Source organism: Cicer arietinum, chromosome 8 (assembly GCF_000331145.2).
Source record: "Cicer arietinum cultivar CDC Frontier isolate Library 1 chromosome 8, Cicar.CDCFrontier_v2.0, whole genome shotgun sequence".
NCBI lineage: Eukaryota > Viridiplantae > Streptophyta > Magnoliopsida > Fabales > Fabaceae > Cicer > Cicer arietinum.
This window is the reverse complement of record NC_021167.2, coordinates 22,091,752-22,111,968: the sequence shown is the minus strand read 5'-3', so window position 1 is coordinate 22,111,968 and position 20,217 is coordinate 22,091,752. Positions and strand designations below refer to the sequence as shown.

The following is a 20,217-nucleotide window of genomic DNA, read 5'->3' as shown; positions in this document are numbered from 1 at the left end:
TCTAAAATAGATCTTTGATATTATAAATATTTTAAGTCTCTTAAACTATTATATTAATTTTTATATTCAACTATTTATTAATCATTTATTTAAAAAGTTACTATCAATTTATTCTTTATCACAATGAAAACAAGTCTTTTCGATTTTGAATTTTGAATTTTCCATATTCTTATTTTTATCATATTTTCATTCAGAATTTTCTCGAGCAAACAACTCTTAAGTATCACTATATTTTCTTTATATATCAATAATTTTAATTATGCATAATAAGAGGAGAGCTATAATCAGCAGAGAGGTTGTTTTTAAGGAAGATGATATGTTGGAAGTTGGAGAACCGAACTCATCTAAAAATAAGGTCATTGATTAAGTCCGTTAGTGAGCACAAATTGAGGTTGAGCTACCAAATCCTAATAAGCCTATTCCAGTAAGAACTGTAAGTTTGGCACAACTCGAAACTTATGATGTTCAAGGTGGAGAATCTAAATCAACATATTGTCATGTGAGAGACAGAGAAAAGAGAGAAGTAAGAGATCCTCTAATGTATGGATATGCAGATCTGGTATCATATTTCTTAAGTGTGGAAATAGATGACCTATGGACTAATCCAAACAGCTACAAGAATGCTATCATTGGAGAAGACAGTGAGCATTGGATAGCTTCCATTGGAACTAGAACACATGGATGTCAATATTGCTTTCTTACATGGCCACCTAGAAGAAAGCATCTACATGAGTCAACATGAGAGTCATGTTGTACCAGGAAAGGAACTGTTGGAACATATGTATGTTATAGTGTGAATTTAAAAATGTGTTGAAGTCCCACATCAGAAAGAAATATTTCTTGTAAATTTAATTGGAAAGAAACTTGTTTTTTAAAATTCAAGTCCCACATTGGTAAGAATATCTTTTGAAATCCCACTTTGAAAAACTATCATATTTTGTGTAGTTTCAATTCTATACATACTAAAGTCCCACATTGTTTAGAAAACATATGTGACTTTGGTTCCATCACTATATAATGAGTTTCAAGCTATTGTGAAAAGTACACCAAAGTTGGATGTTTTTCCCAACTTTCTCTTTTCTCCCTCTTATATTCTGCTCGCCTAATTTTCGAGCCACTTCTCCCCTTTCTTTCTGTCCCTTCGGTTTTAGAGCGGTTATTATGCCGCAGTCCCTTCGGTTTTAAAGCTGTTATTATGCTGCAGTCCCTTCGGTTTTAGAGCGGTTATTCTGCCGTAGTCCCTTCGGTTTTAAAGCGGTTGTTATGCCGCAATTCTTTCGGTTTTTTGAGCGGTTATTATGCCGTAGTTCTTTTGTTTTTAGAGCGGTTGCTATGCCGTAATCACCTTGTTTTTAGAGCGATTATTATGTCGTATTCCATTCGTTTTTTGTCTTTTTGAGCGGTTATTATACTGTAGTTATGAATGGTCATAGTACCATATTGAGAGTGACTTTAACTGTCATATTGAGAGTGGCTTTAACTGCCATATTGAGGGTGTAATATTAGAACGGTTTTCTACGGTGCAGTGGAACTCCGATACAGTGAATCTGGGATGTTTTATCCTGAGGACTTCGTGGTTGATAGTCTGCCTTGCACAATTTGGGCAGTGTCGCGAAACGTCTTAAAGAGAGCGACCTAGTCCGCGACTCAACCCAGTAATATCTTTGGTGGCATAAATTGTGAATTTTAAATAGTTTTTGAAATTCAAAATCCAACAGGAACACATGGTATATTTGGTTAAGAGATCCTTGTATGGACATAAATAGTCCCCTAGACAATGGTACAAAAGATTTGATTCTTTTGTGATTTCAAAAGGATTCAATAAAAAGCTCTTTTGACTGTTGTGTTTATTGCAATAGAGAAGGTCCAATCAACTTTGTCTACGTATTACTCTATGTGGATGATAAGTTAATAGCAAGTGCTTATATGAATGATATCAATAGTCTAAAGAAATTACTTATTTTCTGAATTTGAGATGAAGGACTTTGGGGAAGTTAAGAGAATCCTTGGAATGGAAATTCACAGGGACAGGTCCATAAAATTGCTACATGTTAAGCAGTCCAATTATATTGAAAAATTACTAAGGAGATTTAACATGTTGGACGTCAAAATTGTGTCAACTCCTATTGTTGGACACTTTAAACTATCCTCGAGCCAGTCACCTAAGATTCATGAAGAGTATAAGTTCATGAGCAAAACTCCATATGCTAGTTGTAAGACTCGTGTATTTTGTTGTATTTTTATTTTCATAATTAAATATTTTATTATGGTTTTGCATTAAAAATATCTTGTTCCATTCTTGTGTTTAAATATTTTATCTTATTTTTTTATATTAAAAATATTTTATTTTACTTAAGTGTGAACTATTTTGCTGGTGATTGTTACTACTAGTGGTTTTTCTTACTAATTGGATGTATCTTGCTATTTTATTTTAAGTGATGTTTCTATCTATGTTTTATTTCCATGGAATTAAATGTTGTGATTTTTTAATTTGTTGATGCATAGAAATATTTTAGGATTGGTGGTGTTACTAGCAATATGATTCATTTTATTTTAACGTGAACGTATGCTTATGATTAGAGAGGGTGCGATTAATAGAATTAGTAAGATCATGTTATAGTATATTAAAAAGTTAAGTAGGATTAGAACAAGAGTTTTCCACTAACCCTAGCAAGACAACTCAACGCCTTCTCCCTTCCCTCATACTTTCTCAAAACTCCAATCTAACATTTGGGAGAAAATTAAAGGAAAAATAAAGCCTTAGGAAGAGAAGTAGAGGCCAAATAAGTGGATTATCATTATCGAGTGTAGAACCCTATCGACGAAAAGACGATACAGAATAATTTTAATAACAAAGCTCAAAAAGGTAAGGGCATCACTCTTTTCGCTTCCATACTTGAATTATATGTGATATAAATGCACTATGATGTTATGTATTGGTTTTATTGGTGTTTAATCCTTCAAAACATGTGTGTTATGTGAATTACATGTTTATGAGTGATATTATGCCATTAAACAATTTTTTTTTTTGTATTTTGAGTGGTAATGGGAGATTACTCAAGGTAATGAGTTTGTGTCTAAACTTGGTTGGTTATTACTAACTAAGGTGATTACATTCATGCATGCATTTGTGGTCTATCCTTAGTCGCGAGTATGTGACGACAATTCCTCGAAAAGGCAATGTGATTTAGAAAAATACTCAACAGTGGAGTACTGAACATGAAACTTTGAAGAGCATTCGTTCAACAGTGGGATATTATCCAATGGGGGAACTATTTGCTCTACAAGATGGTGATATTCAAGAATCATGCATTGACATACAACTTAACAAATAGGACTTCTGCATTTTGGTTGATTTGTATTTTTGGTACTAATGATTATAAATGTTAAATGGAGTATATGATTTATTTATATCTTTGCAATATATATATATATATATATATATATGCATACATATTTGCTACGTGTTTGTTATTTGGAGATGACCATTACTTTTGGACATATGATATCCCCAATTCCCTTTCGTACATAGAGGAGTTTACGGAGGAATAGATGGAGTGACCCTTACTATTATCGGCTACCTCTGTCCATTCATTCTCACTACTAATTGAACTACAGCTCAATTGGTAGTGAAAATGAATGGATGGCGGTACTTATCCCCCAGGAACCAGGTTTGATTTCCACGGAATGCAAAAACTTGTTATTTTTATTGAGGGAGATGGGGGCGAGAAGGTCATGATTAATAGTGTCGATAACGGTAAGAGTCAGACTATTACAATAGTTCAATTGGTAGCGGGAATTTATAGGCGACAATGCGTATCCTTCATGTACCGGGTTCTCCCCATGTACCGGATTTGATTCTCACAAAATGCAAAAACGCTTTATTTCAAACGGGGAGAAAATGGGGGCGAGAAGGTCGTGACTAACAATGCTGATATCAGTAAGGTTGGGCTGTTATCATCCTCTCTCTTATTTTCTTGATATTCTTTGTGGTTTGATGCACCATTTCTAGCCCCAAAATGGTACAAAATCAGCTGGACTCATTTATGGTAGATCAAAACTAGAAAAGTGTGGCCTTGCAGGATATGTTGATCTAGACAAATTTGGTGACCTTGACACGAAAAGGTCTACAACAAGGTACTTGTTTACTTTGTATGGAGGAGTAGTAAGTTGGAAGGAAAATCTACAATCTATTATGGCTTTGTGTTCAACAGAATCTGAATACATTGCACTTACAAAATCAATCAGCGAAGCTATTTGGCTCAAAGACCTTGTCAATGAATTAGAAGGAAAGACTAATGTTGTAACTGTCTGGTGTGACAGTCAAAACGCCATCTTCCTCTCTAAGAACCCCATGTTCCATGAGAGGACCAAGCACATTGACACTAGATTGCATTAAAGTCGAGACATTATTGACGAATGTATTGTGGAAGTAAAGAAAATGTCTACAGAAGATAATCCAGCAGATATGTTAACTAAAGTGGTTCCTAGCACCCAATTTGCTCATTGTTTGGATTTGGTGAATGTTGGGGTTTTTCCCAACTAAAGTCTCTTCAAAAGACTTGAGGCTTTCTAACTATGTCAATAACAATTGAAGATCCAAAGTGGAGATTTGTGAATTCTAGTGAATCAAAATTTTGCTTATTAGTTAGTAAAAGTCTAAAAACTTTATCTTAAGCTAATGTGATAGTTTTTATTCTGTTTTGCCTCCATTTATGTTTTGTTAGTTACAAATAGTTAGTCAAGTTATAACTAATTGGAGGGAAGGGATAGCTATATAAGGCATGACTTGCAGCTTGTTAATAGTAATGCTAATGATAGTGACTGATTTCTAGATCAATTAGGGAGAGTTCAAGTAAGCATAGAAAGAAAAAAAATTGGGAGCTAGGAAAATATTGTACTCTACTTAATTATTGGTAATGAAATATAAAACAACTGTCAATGAGGACGTAGAAGATTATTGCTCTGAACCTCTATAAATCTTGTGTCTTTTTCATATTTAATCTTTCAATTTTAAATTTGCATTTATCATTCAAGTTTTTGGGTTGAATTCATAACAATATTAAAACAAAATTTAACTAAGTTTTCATGTTTTAAAAGATTTTATAGTAAAATAAATTGTGAAGTTTAAAAAAAAAATAGATTGGAGTAAAATAAAATAAAAGCCTCTTCTTTGAAATACATAGTAATCCATCTTTAAATACTAAATACTTTAACTCAATGTACTACAAAGATACATATACATAAATTATTTAGTATAAAGTGAAATAAATAATATATAAATCTACGACGCTGATAATGATCTAGTATCGTGACTTCACTTTACATTAAAAAGTTGAGGAGCAATCTAAATATACTTTTCAATTCTTCAATACTAAATACCTGGAAATCTTATATCCCCAACAACATAGTGAGTTATAAAAGTCAATAACATAGAGTTACAAAAATAATTTTAAGATGTTCTAGTCATACTTGGTATGTTAAGTATGGAAAAGTCATCTCATCACTAATTCTTAAACTCGCCTGTAACATTATACAATGAAACTCGTATTTTAGTTATTAAGATGAATCATATACTTAACCATATAAATTGATAAATTTATATTTTAGAAAACTCGTATATTAGATCGCTCAAATGTGAGTCACCTAAAATATACTAGTTCATAGTAAGGTAGGTCACACGTGATGACCACAAGAAGCATCTTACTTGCTCTTCCCTTACTAATTTACTAAAAGAATTTAGTCAACTCACCATAAAATTGTATTTCTCATTTACTTAAGAAATCCGTAAAAATACATATATGATTCATCTCAATACTCTTATTTATCAATTTATTCTTACATCTTATTGAATAATTAGCAAATTAGTTGTAGGATGGATTGAGAGAATAATTAACTGTTTAATTAGCAAATTATTCACTTGTAGGATGGATTCAAATGGATTATCAACTTATTCTTACATCTTAAAGACTAATTAGAAAATTGGTTGTAGCAAATTGTATTTTAATTATTATTTTAAAACAAAGTTATATAATTTTTAGAATTAACAAACTGTTTTTTTTATTATTTTAAGAAAACAGAATAACATTATGAAAAAATAATTAATTAATTTATTAATAATTAAATAATTAAATAATTGGGTAGGTGACCGGAGACGGAGCTTCGACGACCCCAAGGCAGCAGACGGAGGAGGACAGCGGAGCTATGGCGACCATCTTGACCATCGATGGCGGGGATCCTACAAATCACGGTTGCCGATAACATAGCTCCAGCGGCCAGCTACTGCCAATCACCACCCTATTAATAATATTTAAATTATTATTTTTAAAATTAATTAAAATGATTTTAAATTCTATTTTAAATTCAGCAAAAAGATTATGTTTTTTTTATTAAAAAAATGGTTTTTTAATAAAATAATTTAAAAAAACTATTTTTTAAAACAGTTTAATAAAAAATATATTTTATTAAAAATTATTATTTTTAAATAAATAAATGAAACAGCATTTTCTTACAAAAAAAATAAATGTAATAAATTAGATTGTATTAAATAAAACATGTGACTCGTTGAATTTTGAAAAAATGTTGATTAGATTCGATCTATGCATATTTTAAATTGATTAGATAGATTTATAGTTAGATGGATTGAATAAATGATATATAATAAAAACAAGCTAAAATAAGTAATATTTTTATCAAATATCAATATATATTAATAATAATTTTTTTTAGGAAATGTACCAAACTCTAATATTTTAGAAACAGTCTCCTAAGGGTGAGAGTATTAGCCAACTGTTTGATAGTAGTGTATACATGGAAGTTGGTGGAGGCGTTAACAAGAAAAGATATATATATGTTTGTATTAGGATCTCATGCTGCTACTATCAAAGCATTCATAAAATCCTCGTCTACCATTTCTGATATATCATCATAAAAAGTTGCTTATATGAAAGCTAAGATTGAAGTTTTAACGATTGAACTTCAACAAAAGAATCTTAAACAAGAAATGATTAAAAAATAAGATGGCGCACTAGGAGCAGATGTTTGAGAGTATTGTGCCTCATTGTAATCTAAAATCTACACTGCAATCGGACGGAGAAGGTGATAATGAAAATGAAAAGATGGATAATGATATGGATGATAATCTTATGCATTGATTACTTTCATTTAGATATTTTATTAAATCAAATATTATTTGTTATGTTTTGGACAAATTTATAGTTTGATTGTATGTATGTACTGTTAATGTTTTTTGTGGGAAAGAATTATATGAACTTTTATGACATTATTGTTAAATTGGTGTTGATCTAATTATAATTTTTGTGGAAATCTAGAGAGAGAGAGGGAGATAGAGAGAGAAAGAGTATGAAATTCGATATTTTAAAATTGATACTTAAATATTTAGGTAGAAAAGAATTAGAGATGTATTTGTGAGAGATTAATAAAAAAAATTATTCATATATTAGAGGTAGAATTTAAAGTTCTTCTAAACATAAACGGAATGTGATAAGCTAGAGACAGATGTGCGAGGCAAAAATAAATCTCATTAGAGATGGAAGTGACTGTTTTTAATTGAGACTGATAATATATCCCTCTCTTATAGAGATATACGTATTCTGGCTTTGATTAGATACGAATGGTAAAGTCCATCTCTAACGTCTTAGAGACGTAAAAGTCAATTACAGAAACAGGTTTGTCTGCAATTCCGTCTCTACAATGTTTAGTGACATAATTTGTTAAATTTAGAGAGAAATTATATCCATCTCCAATTCCGATTTTGCTAGTAGTGTGCCACCTCTAATTTTGTTTTAATCTTTTCGGATTTGTTTTTATACTTATCATAATTTATATTTTGTTCTAGCTAATGTATCTCATATTTAGTGCATATTCAATTTGTCCACCTCACATTGCTCTTAAATTATATATATATAGTAGGCTAAATACCAAATACAACCTATAGTTCCTTAACTTAATTTTAGTTAACGTTTTAGTCCTTTATCTTTTTTTTTCCGATTTGGTCAATCGGTCATTTAATTTTAAGTGACAATTTGATCTTTTATGTTTTAAAATATCAACAATGTTATCCTTATTTTTTTTCAAAAATTCATCAAAAATTTCAAACAAACCCATAAAATTAATTATCATCCTCAATATAATACAATTTCATCAAATTCATAACTTAAATCTTTAAATAAACTCATATTTTCATCTCTAACAACATCAAATAAAGAATGACAAATATGAGTTTATTTGAAGATTTGAGTTACAAATTTAATGAAATTTGTTTTATATTAAAGAATATAATTAATTTTATGGGTTTTGGTTAAAAATTTTGATGAAATTTTGAATTTTGTAAAAAAAAGGATAACGTTATTGATATTTTAAAACAAAAAATTAAATTGTCACTTAAAATTAAAATAAAACACCAAATCGGAAAGAAAAAAAAAGATAAAAGACTAAAATGTTAACTGAAATTAAATTAAGGGACCACGAGTGGTATTTAGTGTATATAATATTATCCTATGTTTTACAAGAAAATCAGGAATTTGTTACGGCAAATTTAGCAGCTAATTTGTACCAAGCAAACAAATTTAGTGAGGGATTAATTACAAAATTGTTTTCGAAAATGAGACCCAAATATTAAAGGAAGTTATTGTGAAATTGAAGTCATTAAATGCATTCAAATTGGTTTATTATGCGTTCAGCGGTTCCTTAATGCAAGCCCAACAATGTTAGCAATTGTTTCATATCTCAACAATCACTTCATTGAATTGCCAATTCCCCAAGAACCTGCATTTTTCTTCCATAGTAAAATAGACGCAAAAGAAATTCCACAAGATTCAAGTTCTCTATAATTTGTTAGATTAATTACTTGTCTATAACTTAATTTCTTCCTTGATATTTTTTTTTTCGTCGTCCATGAATTTTTTAATTGTATGATAAAATGTTATTTGGAAACTTTAGGGTCTGTTTACCTTTTGATAAGGAGGAAAAATATATTATAAGGTAAACAATTGTTTATATTTTCTAGAAATAATAAAAATATCAAAAGTGTTTTCATTATTTCTAAAAATATATATTAAGATATATCTAATATTTCATGTGTTTGTATTTAAGAAGGTTATCTCTTCATCAACTATGAGTGGTTATTGGAAAGGAGGAGGTCAAGCTCTCAAATTTTTAGAGTGAATATTTTTGTAATATGTCTATCAATTATGCTCTTGTAGAATTATAAACTTGAATTATGTTTGATTTTCTAATCATATCAACATCCTCTTGAATACACTTCGAATTCTCTATCTTGTCATGTCATTTTGGATGGAAGTCAAGTTGACATTTTTTGGTATGAAAAGGAAGACGGTAGAGGACAATTTTTTTGCAGGATAGCTAGATATGCATTTTTGTGGTTCTTTTGTTAATGATAGTAAGTTTAATGGAAGTCATTAATGAGTCAATTGATGTGGGTTTGGTTAAAATTTTGTCCTGCATTGGAGGCTGTTGTCATTTGGTAGGAGGTGCTTCTATCATACTACTATGCTTCACAATGAAGTTTTGTTGTCATTTAGTTTTTTCTTGGTTTGATTATGTTAAAAGCAATAAAAACAGTTTCTTGTTGTCATTTAGTTGTTTTAATATTCAAACTTGCACGATTACACAATTAGAATTAGACACTGCTTGTTGCCATTGCTTAATAACAGACTTAGAACTGAAGAACCATTAGCACAACTTTGTAGTTTGTGAAATGCTGAATGTGTAGTTCTACAGAATGAAATCATCAAACCACAAATCCTGCTTTTACATTCTTATATATAATAAGAGCTTCTTCCATTATCTTAGGTTGAGCCAATGCTTTGGCTCTTTTTGCTCCCGATGGATGAGTAGCACTTGTGGGCACACTTTTAGCCTCGTCAAATTTTCCCATCTTTTCGTAGACTTTAGGGACCATTCGGGGATCATAGCCAGCTGATGCCATTAGTAGAAGCCCAATGTAATCAGCTTCCATTTCATGCCTGCAAATTGTGAATAAATTCGGTTGGATAAATATCTTAATTAAGTAGTATAAACATTTATCATAAAAGTACTTAACTATAAGTCATTTCTATAATAAAAGATAAAATAAAGGCAAATTATTTTCATATAAGACATAATTTGTTTTCATAACCTATCCTGTAGAACTTATGAAAATGAGCTGAAAAACACTTATAATCATGTCAGAAACTGTTTTCATAAGTTCTCTGAAACAATATCACAAGTATTTATGTCAGTAGATAAACTCAAATAAATCAATCCAAACAAGCATGCAACACAGTATTTTAAGTCAGTACTCCAAGTTAAGGTGCAATTCAAAATGAACCAAAGAAACCATGTCAAATCATGGTTAGATAATCATAATAGAATGTTAAAAGATTGATATTGTTGAATCCATAGACAAGTTAAGGTCACACAGTTCATGAACCTATAAGGAAAAACAATTAGTATAAACAAACTGAAGAACACATGACACAAAAGTAACATTTAAATAGGAATGGCTACACAGATCAAGAAACTGTTTTCGAATGCAAGTACGCTGCTTATATTAAGCCTGTTTGGATCTTCTATGTTTACGATCTTCATGTTGGTATAGACTAACAGACCCTAATGATAATCGAAGTGCCCGCACGTGCGAACAACAAATCTGTGTTCGATTGATGAATGACTGGCAAAAGAATGGTACTGTGGTTTTGTTACTAATGTGAACCATAGCAGAATATCATTCAGTGTATCCTCTTGTTTATATCTCTATCATCTCCTGCATATGTCTCTGCATATCTCTAACTCATTCTATCTTAATTTTTAATGTTGTGTTTACAACTTTTAAGCGGGTGTTTGTCCTGGCGGTGGATTGGACACAGCTACGTGGTGAGACAGAATTTGAAATATCTAGCTTCGCAAAATCAAGGTAAAAACGGCATTGGGACGCGAGATTTTAGTTTGAACGCAGAACCAAACAAGCTATAACTTTATTTTGTTGCCGAGGCATGTGTCTAAGAATCTCTATCAACGAAATGAATCTAATACAACTAAAGAATAACACAAAATAAATTGATTAGAAAGAGAGATAATGAGTTAATCATACCGTCTAGTTATTCGTTCTTGAAAGGCTTTGATAAAATAAGTTATGACAGATTGATTAAGCAAACTTTGCAATGCCATAATCGACAGCGTCTTTGTAAACCTTTCGGCACCGTGTTGGGCCACAATATGCGCAATCTAATTAACAAGAAAACCAAAATCAACAAATAACTCTTTATTATCATTAGCAAAAATTAGCAACTTATAAACAAGAGTGCTAGCAAGATACACTCTAACACACTTTCTAACACAATCTCTTTTATTGGTTATAATTCTCATAGATCCCACAAAACCATGAGGGTTCCATATGAAGTTAGTGGAACCCATTTGGATGTTAACCAATTAAAGATAGAGTGTTGAAAAATGTGTTAAAGAGTGTCTTCCAAACATTATTCAATAAACTATAGTTCTAGCTTAGGTTCTACAACCACAGTTGCGATCAGATTATAGCAACCGCAATTGCAGCCTAAGTCTATATAGCATTAACACCTTAGTTGGAAGTCTTATCAAATATGACACGTATTAGTTTCTAACACCTACATAACACACACAAACACGTTATTACATTAAATCACTTCAATTTTCTAAATACCGGTGACTATGTGTTAATATCAAAATTGTATCCATATCTACGTCAGTGCTACATAATGTAGAGCTGCATTTTGCGCCAATATCAAGATTTGGGACGTAACCAAACCTACAACAACAATTTAAAATCATATACCACCTCTGTCCTTAAACATAAAACCTTCTTGAGATTTTTCTGTCTCTTTTTATTAGACCTTTTTCACTTTTTCAACTGCGTTAATTATTTTTTTTTATTAACTTACCTTGAATTATATTAAATCTTACCACAATAAAACCATTAACTAATCTCTCTCTTTTCAAGAGTAAAGTTTTATATTTAGGGAGGGAGACATTAATAATCTTAAAAACAAAAGTTTATAGGCAAAGTAAAATCATCAAATACCTCATGAGTAATACAAGTTGCAATCTCAAAATCATTTCCAAAATGCTCAAAAAAAGCATTAGACATAACAAACTTCCCACCAGGGTAACAGTCACAAGCAACATCAGGATAACGAACAACCAAAACCTCCCAATTCAATCCATCCAAATGCGCCGTAGAAGGCGGCGATCTTCGAATTAAACGCAACCAAATTCGGCGTAAAAAAGTAATCTCTTCAGCAGGCCTCATTTTCTTCACCTCTTTATTCAATGCATCAATAATTTTATCAACAATCGTTGAAACCCTAACACAATCTGGATGCGTTGAATCCAATGTCCTCCCTTCGAAACCTTTCTTAATTTCTTCAAACTCTTCTTGACCTCTATTTCTCTCGAAGGAAATCGTTGGAAGAATGAAACGCGTTCGGTTTGTGAACGGAACGGTTTCGTGTTTTTCGAATTTCCACTTTAAACCAGCGATGAAACCACTTGGAATTTCTTCAGGTTCCACAGAGTAGAATCTAGTGGATTCAGATATGAATGGATTATGAAATTTATTTTTGATTTTGACATTGGAGAAAATTGAAGAGAATGCAGAGAGTGGAAGCTTTTTTGATCTGTGATAAAGCATCATGGTTTGTTCTTCGTTGAATTGAAGGTTCGAAAATGGAGATGAAGAAATGTAAGGTTAGGTTTAAGTGTCATTTTATAACTGTAATGAAATAGAATGAGTGTGACGATTAGGTAACGGAAGTAAGTAACACTGTAACAGAATTCATAAGAATCGTTCATAAACAAAAACGGAGAGTAATCAACCAGATTAGTGTCTAATTTTGTAACTTTCTTATGGTTTGAAAGCAATTAGTTGTTTCCTCGACTAGTTCTTAATTCCAACAAGAATGACCCAACTCATATTCGTCATGTCATTAGTGTTTAATATAAGTTGACCATAATTTAAGTAATAATAGTTCATAATAATTAATTATTATCTATTATAAAAATAATTAATCTTGACACAATAATTGCATAAATTTCCAAATCCTTAAAATAAGAGAGGAAAAACAATTTGTTATTAAGGTAACTTTTCCATGGGAGCATTTGTATAAAACCCTGCAACTGTATCATAAAATTTGAAAATATTATATAAGATTTTTATGTTATATAAGAAGTTGGTTCACATTTACAATGTAATTAATTATTACTATTGATGTGAAAAGACTTCTTTCATAAGTGATTTATAAAGTATCTATATCAGCATTCTTTTAGCTTTGTATTCTATCCTTAATCGGCCTCATAAAGGAACAAATTTTATGTACTTCTTTCTCATTAAATATATTGATGTAAGTAGAGACACGTTTCACATATTTTTTTTCGATATTTTTTGTTCAAGTTTTCGATATGCCTTTTACCAATTATAAAGGAGAGCATGGTATGTTTTGTTCCAATTTGTCTATCAATTGATGTTATGAATAAATTTGAGAAAGAGGTTAATTTCATACGCCAGACCAATAATAGTGAATAAATTATATTAAAGTCCAATATTTAATAAAGGATAATAATTTTAAGGTAATTGTAACTTACCTTAAGTATCTTCAGCAGTGGTGGCCTTAAGTATCTTCAGCAGTGAATGCGTATTGGGCCTCAAATTTTCAGAGCATCAATTTTTTTATACTAAAAAATAAATGGTTAAATAATATTTGTAGTCTATTAATTTTCAGTTAACATTTTAATTTTTTATCTTTTTTTTATTTGGATTATTTATTTTAATTTTAAGTGACAATTTAATCTTTTATGTTTTAAAATATCAATAATATTATCTGTTTCTTTTTTTTACAAAAAATCAAGAAAAATATCAAAATTTTCAAAAAAAATAAAAAAAAAATAATTATAATCTTTAATATAATACAAATTTAATCAAATTAATAACTTAAATCTTTAAATAAACTCATATTTTCATTTCCAACAACATTAAATTCATCAAATAAAGAATAAAAATATTGGATACAAATATTCATCAAATATTGGACTTTTGTGATAAAAATATTGAACATGACACCTTCTCCATTACAATTCATCAAATCCATGTGTTAAATTGATGAATTTGCATATATTGAAGATGATAATTAATTTTATGGGTTTGTTTGAAAATTTTGATAAATATTTTGAATTTTTGTAAAAAAAAAAAGATAACATTGTTGATATTTTAAAACATAAAAGATCAAATTGTCACTTAAAATTAAAATAACGGATCAAATCGAAAAGAAAAAAAAGATAAAAGATTAAAACGTTAACTGAAATTAAGTTAAGAGACTGTAAGTGCTATTTAGCCAAAATAAATTGTATAATAAAAAATATGTGGTGTAGAGAATTATATAATAAAAATTTAACAAAGTTTGAGGAGTTCAATGTTTTTTCTTTTAAATTTTTAAGCCTAAAATTCTAAATTTACAAATTATTTGCCCTTATAGTTGAATATGTAAAAAAATATAGATTTTTTATAATTCTTACCAGAATTAGAACCCTTCTCCTACTTTTTAATTGATTGTGCGGGATGCTGGTACCACATATTCGAATTGATAAATACATTGTATAATTTTTTATATAATTTTTTGTAATTTTGATTTGAACATTCCAATGTTTACTTATTATATTGGCTTAATTGCAGTTTTGGTCCATCTATTTTAGCTGAATCGCGAAAGTAGTCCCTCCATTTTGTTTCTCTCCAGTTTTGGTCCCCAAATAGAATTTTAGTCCAAAATTTGATGAAATTTTATTTTTTAAAGCCGTACTACACCATTTATGGTCATATATTTCAGGTACCACATATTCGAATTGATAAATACATTGTATAATTTTTTATATAATTTTTTGTAATTTTGATTTGAACATTCCAATGTTTACTTATTATATTGGCTTAATTGCAGTTTTGGTCCATCTATTTTAGCTGAATCGCGAAAGTAGTCCCTCCATTTTGTTTCTCTCCAGTTTTGGTCCCCAAATAGAATTTTAGTCCAAAATTTGATGAAATTTTATTTTTTAAAGCCGTACTACACCATTTATGGTCATATATTTCAGGTACCACATATTCGAATTGATAAATACATTGTATAATTTTTTATATAATTTTTTGTAATTTTGATTTGAACATTCCAATGTTTACTTATTATATTGGCTTAATTGCAGTTTTGGTCCATCTATTTTAGTTGAATCGCGAAAGTAGTCCCTCCATTTTGTTTCTCTTCAGTTTTGGTCCCCAAATAGAATTTTAGTCCAAAATTTGATGAAATTTTATTTTTTTAAAGCCGTACTACACCATTTATGGTCATATATTTCAGGTACAATTGTTGGAAATGAGATCTTGAGGCATTGTGTGACTTAAAAAAATCCAAAAAAAAATGAAATTTCATCAAGTTTTGGACCAAAATTCTGCTTGGGGGACCAAAACTGTGGAGAAACAAAATGGGGGGACTAATTTCGCGATTCAGTTACAATAGGAGGACCAAAACTGCAATTAAGTCTATTATATTTATATATATCACTACAAGAATAACATTAATTTAGGATCAACTTAAAAATGATTTTGTGGCTGAAAAACTCAACAAATTACTAATAAAAAAACTCATAAATATTGTAATTTAAATTGTTTGTTATAAGTGACTGAAAACACCTCACAAATAAAAAAAATTCGTTTTAGTTTATTGTAACTTTTGTGAAGGCTAAAAAACCGTCACAATTAGAGAAAAAAAATTATTTGAATATGTGGCAGAAAACACTCTCACATCGAAGTTTAATTTGAAATAAAACAAAATTTTGTAACGACATATACCTTTTCTCACAAAATTCAGACCATTGCAGCATAATATTATATGGACACAGTTGACATTTGCATAATATTATATATATATATATATATATATATATATATATATATATATATATATATATATATTTAAAAATATTTTATAAATCTTTTATTCTATAAATTTCATTGGGCCAATTTTACATTATCGTAGGGTGAACAAAAACCCGATACCCTCCTAGAATCCGATAAAATCGACCAAAAATGAGTATAACTTTCCGGATACAGTTAGATGTTAGGTTTAAAATAGTTAAAAAATCGAGCTTAATTTGGTTTATTCGATCGAAATCAGATGTTAATTGTAAGTCCATTGAAACCATTATTTTTTAGTATCCCATATCTCTTTCTTTACCACAGAGTACTCCTTCTTTCTTTTCACTCCACAACCCTCACACATGTTCTTCATACTCTTCTGCATTTCTTCAAAACCATTGCTTAAAAAAACACATTTAAGAGCATAAAGTTTAAGTTTACTAAGATGATTATGTTTATCAACAAAAGTTATGTATCTAAAGAATTTCAATGGTAAATCAATAAAAATTAATGCAACGGAAAAACATTTCAAGAAACTTTAAGAATATGTTTGAAATTGTAACACATAGACCTAGGAATTAATGGTTGGAGGGACCATTAGGGAATATGTTCGCATTAATTTTGGTATGGTACTTGGAGTTTTCTGGTGGTTAAATATATATTTATAAAGTGTTACGCCTAAAGTGTTATATTAATTTAGTAACATTGTATTGTATTGAATAAATATTTTTTTAAATCAATTCTTGGATTGAAAGTTAATATCATATTTATAATATATGATTACACTATTAAACTTTAACCTTAATGTATCATGATGACAAAGAAAATAACTATACATTAATGTCAAAATTTATCATCGAATTATTAATTTTAAAAATATTTATTCGATACGATGTTATTGAATGAGTGTAATTTTTAGTGTAATATAATTCTACGAGTATAATTTAATATCTCATATATATATAGGTATCTATCACGTGAGAGAAATATTCATATGAGAGGGTGAAATAATTAAATTTTGACTATACAATTATATATGATTAAAAGTGTCACATGACCACTTAAAAAAGACACATCATTTTTGTTTTGGTCTTAACCATTCATATCAATAACTAAGAGTAATTCATCTCAGACTCTCATTATAAAATTCTCTCATTTGATATGTTTCTATATATATTATCAAAAATAAAATAATTTAAGATATAATATGTTTCTATTTATTTGTTAGGAGTGTTGAATGAGTGAGAAATATCGCTAAAGCCTATAAGCCTATAACTTTTCTATTGTTAAACATAGGGACGACAACACAACTTGCACGCGTACATTTCCATCAAACCCGTTTTAATTTCGGCAGAGAATATCCACTTTGATTTAATGCGGGTGCAGATTTTCTTTGAAATGAAAACTCGAGAGCGAGGATGAGTTTGAGAGTGTTGATATCTATCCCGCACCAAAACCTGTTCCGCTAGTATTATTATTGTCATTTTTAAATTATATATATATGTATATATTTAATATTTTTCTCAATGTTAAAAGTTATAATTTTCTCTCTTTAAAAAATATGATTTTAATATTTTTAATTTTATTATTGTAAACCTCGCCACGAGCAAGATGCGGATTTAAATTTTACACCCATTAAAAATAAGAATGGAGACAAATTTTCTCCAACTAATCGAATGCGGGATGGAAGAAATAAAAGTTGTTTCTGTGTCACCTTTTTATCATGTCTAGTCTAACATAAAATAAACGTGAAAAATAAGAATACATGTAACATAAAATCATCATTAAAAATAAGAATAGTACATCAACTATAAATAATAACTCCATACTTCCACATTTGTACACATCAACTCAATTTAAATCAACATGGTTCTAAAAATTTCATCAATGGTCTTTAAAGTGAAAAGACACAAACATGAGCTAGTGAAACCATCTAACCCTACTCCTAATGAACTTAAATTGTTATCAAACATAGATGACCAACTTGGATTTCGTTACCATGTTCCACTTATATTTTTGTATCGTTACAATCCATCAATGCTAGGAAAAGACCCTGTTCAAGTCATAAGAGAAGCACTCTCTAAAACACTTGTGTTTTATTATCCTTTTGCTGGAAGACTTATGGAATGTTCTAATGGAAAACTAATGGTGAATTGTAATGGAGAAGGTGTCATGTTCATTGAGGCTGATGCTGATGTCACACTTGATGATTTTGACAACAATTTTGTTCCTCCATTTCCTTGTTTTGATGAGTTGCTTTATAATGTTCCAGGATCAGATGGAATTATTGATTCTCCTTTGCTTCTTATACAGGTTTGTAGATATTGTAAAATTTATATTGGTAATGTTACTGAGCGATGCAACACTGATGTAACATTATATCCACGTAATTTGATTCTTTTTCAAACAATAATATTAGTGATTAATCTTGAAAATGAATTTTAATTAGCTAGTTTCCAAAGGGTGGCTATTGCCATGTTGTACGAATATTACAAAGTATAAATAAATAAAAAATTACTCTTTAATATAATTATCCTTTCAAACTATTAGGTCCATTTATATTTTATCAGTTTAAATATCTTTTTAATTCTTGTAAATTGTATTTCATTTTTATAATATCAGAAAAATTTATTTTTGATCCATTTCAAGTGGATGTACAAAAAAGTTAATTAACAAAGGGAAACGTGAACTAAACGTTTAAATGTCCAAAAACTATTTTCAGTTTTAACAATTTTCAGTTTTAATTTCTGAAAAATATTTGTTTCGATTTCATCCTTGTAATATCCAAAAACTTTTTTGTTGGTCCATAACGTTAAATGAACGTTACAAAAATGTGAGCCGACAAATAGAAAAAAACGCAAAATACAAATTTAAATATTAATAATTCTAAACAAATTTAACCAAAACTATATTTAAATAACAAATAAAAATAATTTGTATACTTATTTATAATAAAATAAGTATACAAACTCCAATAGGAATACAAATTTAAATAATTATTATAAACAAATTTAACCGAAATAATATTTAAATAACAAATAAAAATAAGTAGTATACAAATTATTTTAATATTTAAATTAATATTTCCATTGGAGTGCTACGATTGGTCCACGTTTTTCTCTATTTGTTGACTCACTTTTTGTAACATTCATTTTACATTAAGGACCAAAAATAAAGTTTTTGGATATTGCATGATGAAATCCTAACAAATATTTTTCAGAAACTAAAACTAAAAGTTATATTTACAGTGACAAAATATATTTAAACGTTTGATCTACGTTTCTCTTTATCAATTAATGTTTTTTGTAATGTTCATTTGACGTTATGGACAAAAAGTAATTTTTTTTTATATTATAGAAATAAAATTCAAATAAATTTTTTATAATAATTAAAACTAAAAATTATTATATTTACAGAAATAAAAAATATATTTAAATCTATTTATCCAAATATATCTTTTATTAATACTAGTACTAATCAATTATTTTAAAAAAAATAAATAAATTGAACGCATTCATATATAAATAGTATTTTTTTTAAATATCTACGCATAAAATTGACACAATAAATTTAATACATATTTTTCTTGATATATTTTAAAAAGACGATATAGACTTATAATAAGAGGCGAAGGCAAGAAGCCTATGTAAGATCCTACGTGATAAGGCTTAATAAATCTAGGTTCTTTTTACACGTTGGTACTCCTTTTTTCTTTAGGATTTTTTATAAAAATATCCTCTTTTTTTAATTTTAATACTAGATTGCCTCACTTCCAAAAAAATAATTCTAAAATGTCATATTTTGTAGCCCCAGTTGCAGATCGCAACTTGGGGATGCGACTTCCTGAAGAAAAAAAATTCGAACCTCACTAGATGGTCGCATCCTGGGGATGCGACCTCCTACTTGCTTAATTTTTTTTTTGTTGAATTTTGTTATTTATTATTGGGTATATTATATTTATTATTATTAAATATTTTAAAAATAATGATAACATTAAAAAATACAAAATATTATTATAAATAATAAACATAATTAATTTAATAATATTATATAAATTTTAATGATTATTATAATAATAAAAATAATAATAATAATAATAATTTTAATAATAATAATAATAAAAAGAAAATTCTATTAATAAAATAAAATAAAAATACATTAACATATAAGCATAAATACATTAAAAATAATAATTTTAATAATAATAATAATTTTAATATTAATAATAAGAAAATTATATTAATACATTAAAATAAAATTACATTAAA

At 28.7% G+C, this 20,217-nt stretch overlaps 2 protein-coding genes across 2 annotated transcripts in view; one reads left to right on the top strand and one right to left on the bottom strand.

Annotated features, from left to right (window-relative positions):
- Positions 1–9,647: 9,647 nt before the first annotated feature.
- LOC101506775 (mitochondrial metalloendopeptidase OMA1-like) lies at positions 9,648–12,824 on the bottom strand. The gene is made up of 3 exons (XM_004506242.4): positions 12,080–12,824; positions 11,114–11,247; positions 9,648–10,007 (listed from the first exon to the last, which is right to left on the bottom strand). The coding sequence occupies exons 1-3, from the start codon at positions 12,689–12,691 to the stop codon at positions 9,773–9,775; spliced, it is 981 nt and encodes a 326-aa protein (XP_004506299.1). The 5' UTR covers positions 12,692–12,824; the 3' UTR covers positions 9,648–9,772.
- A 4,985-nt stretch (positions 12,825–17,809) lies between these two features.
- LOC101510291 (13-hydroxylupanine O-tigloyltransferase-like) overlaps positions 17,810–20,217 on the top strand; it is a 10,611-nt gene continuing 8,203 nt past the window's right edge. The window contains exon 1 of the mRNA XM_004506249.3: positions 17,810–18,262. Within this exon, the coding sequence (XP_004506306.1) occupies positions 17,816–18,262 (447 nt within the window). The 5' untranslated portion in view covers positions 17,810–17,815. The remainder of the gene's footprint in view (positions 18,263–20,217) is intronic.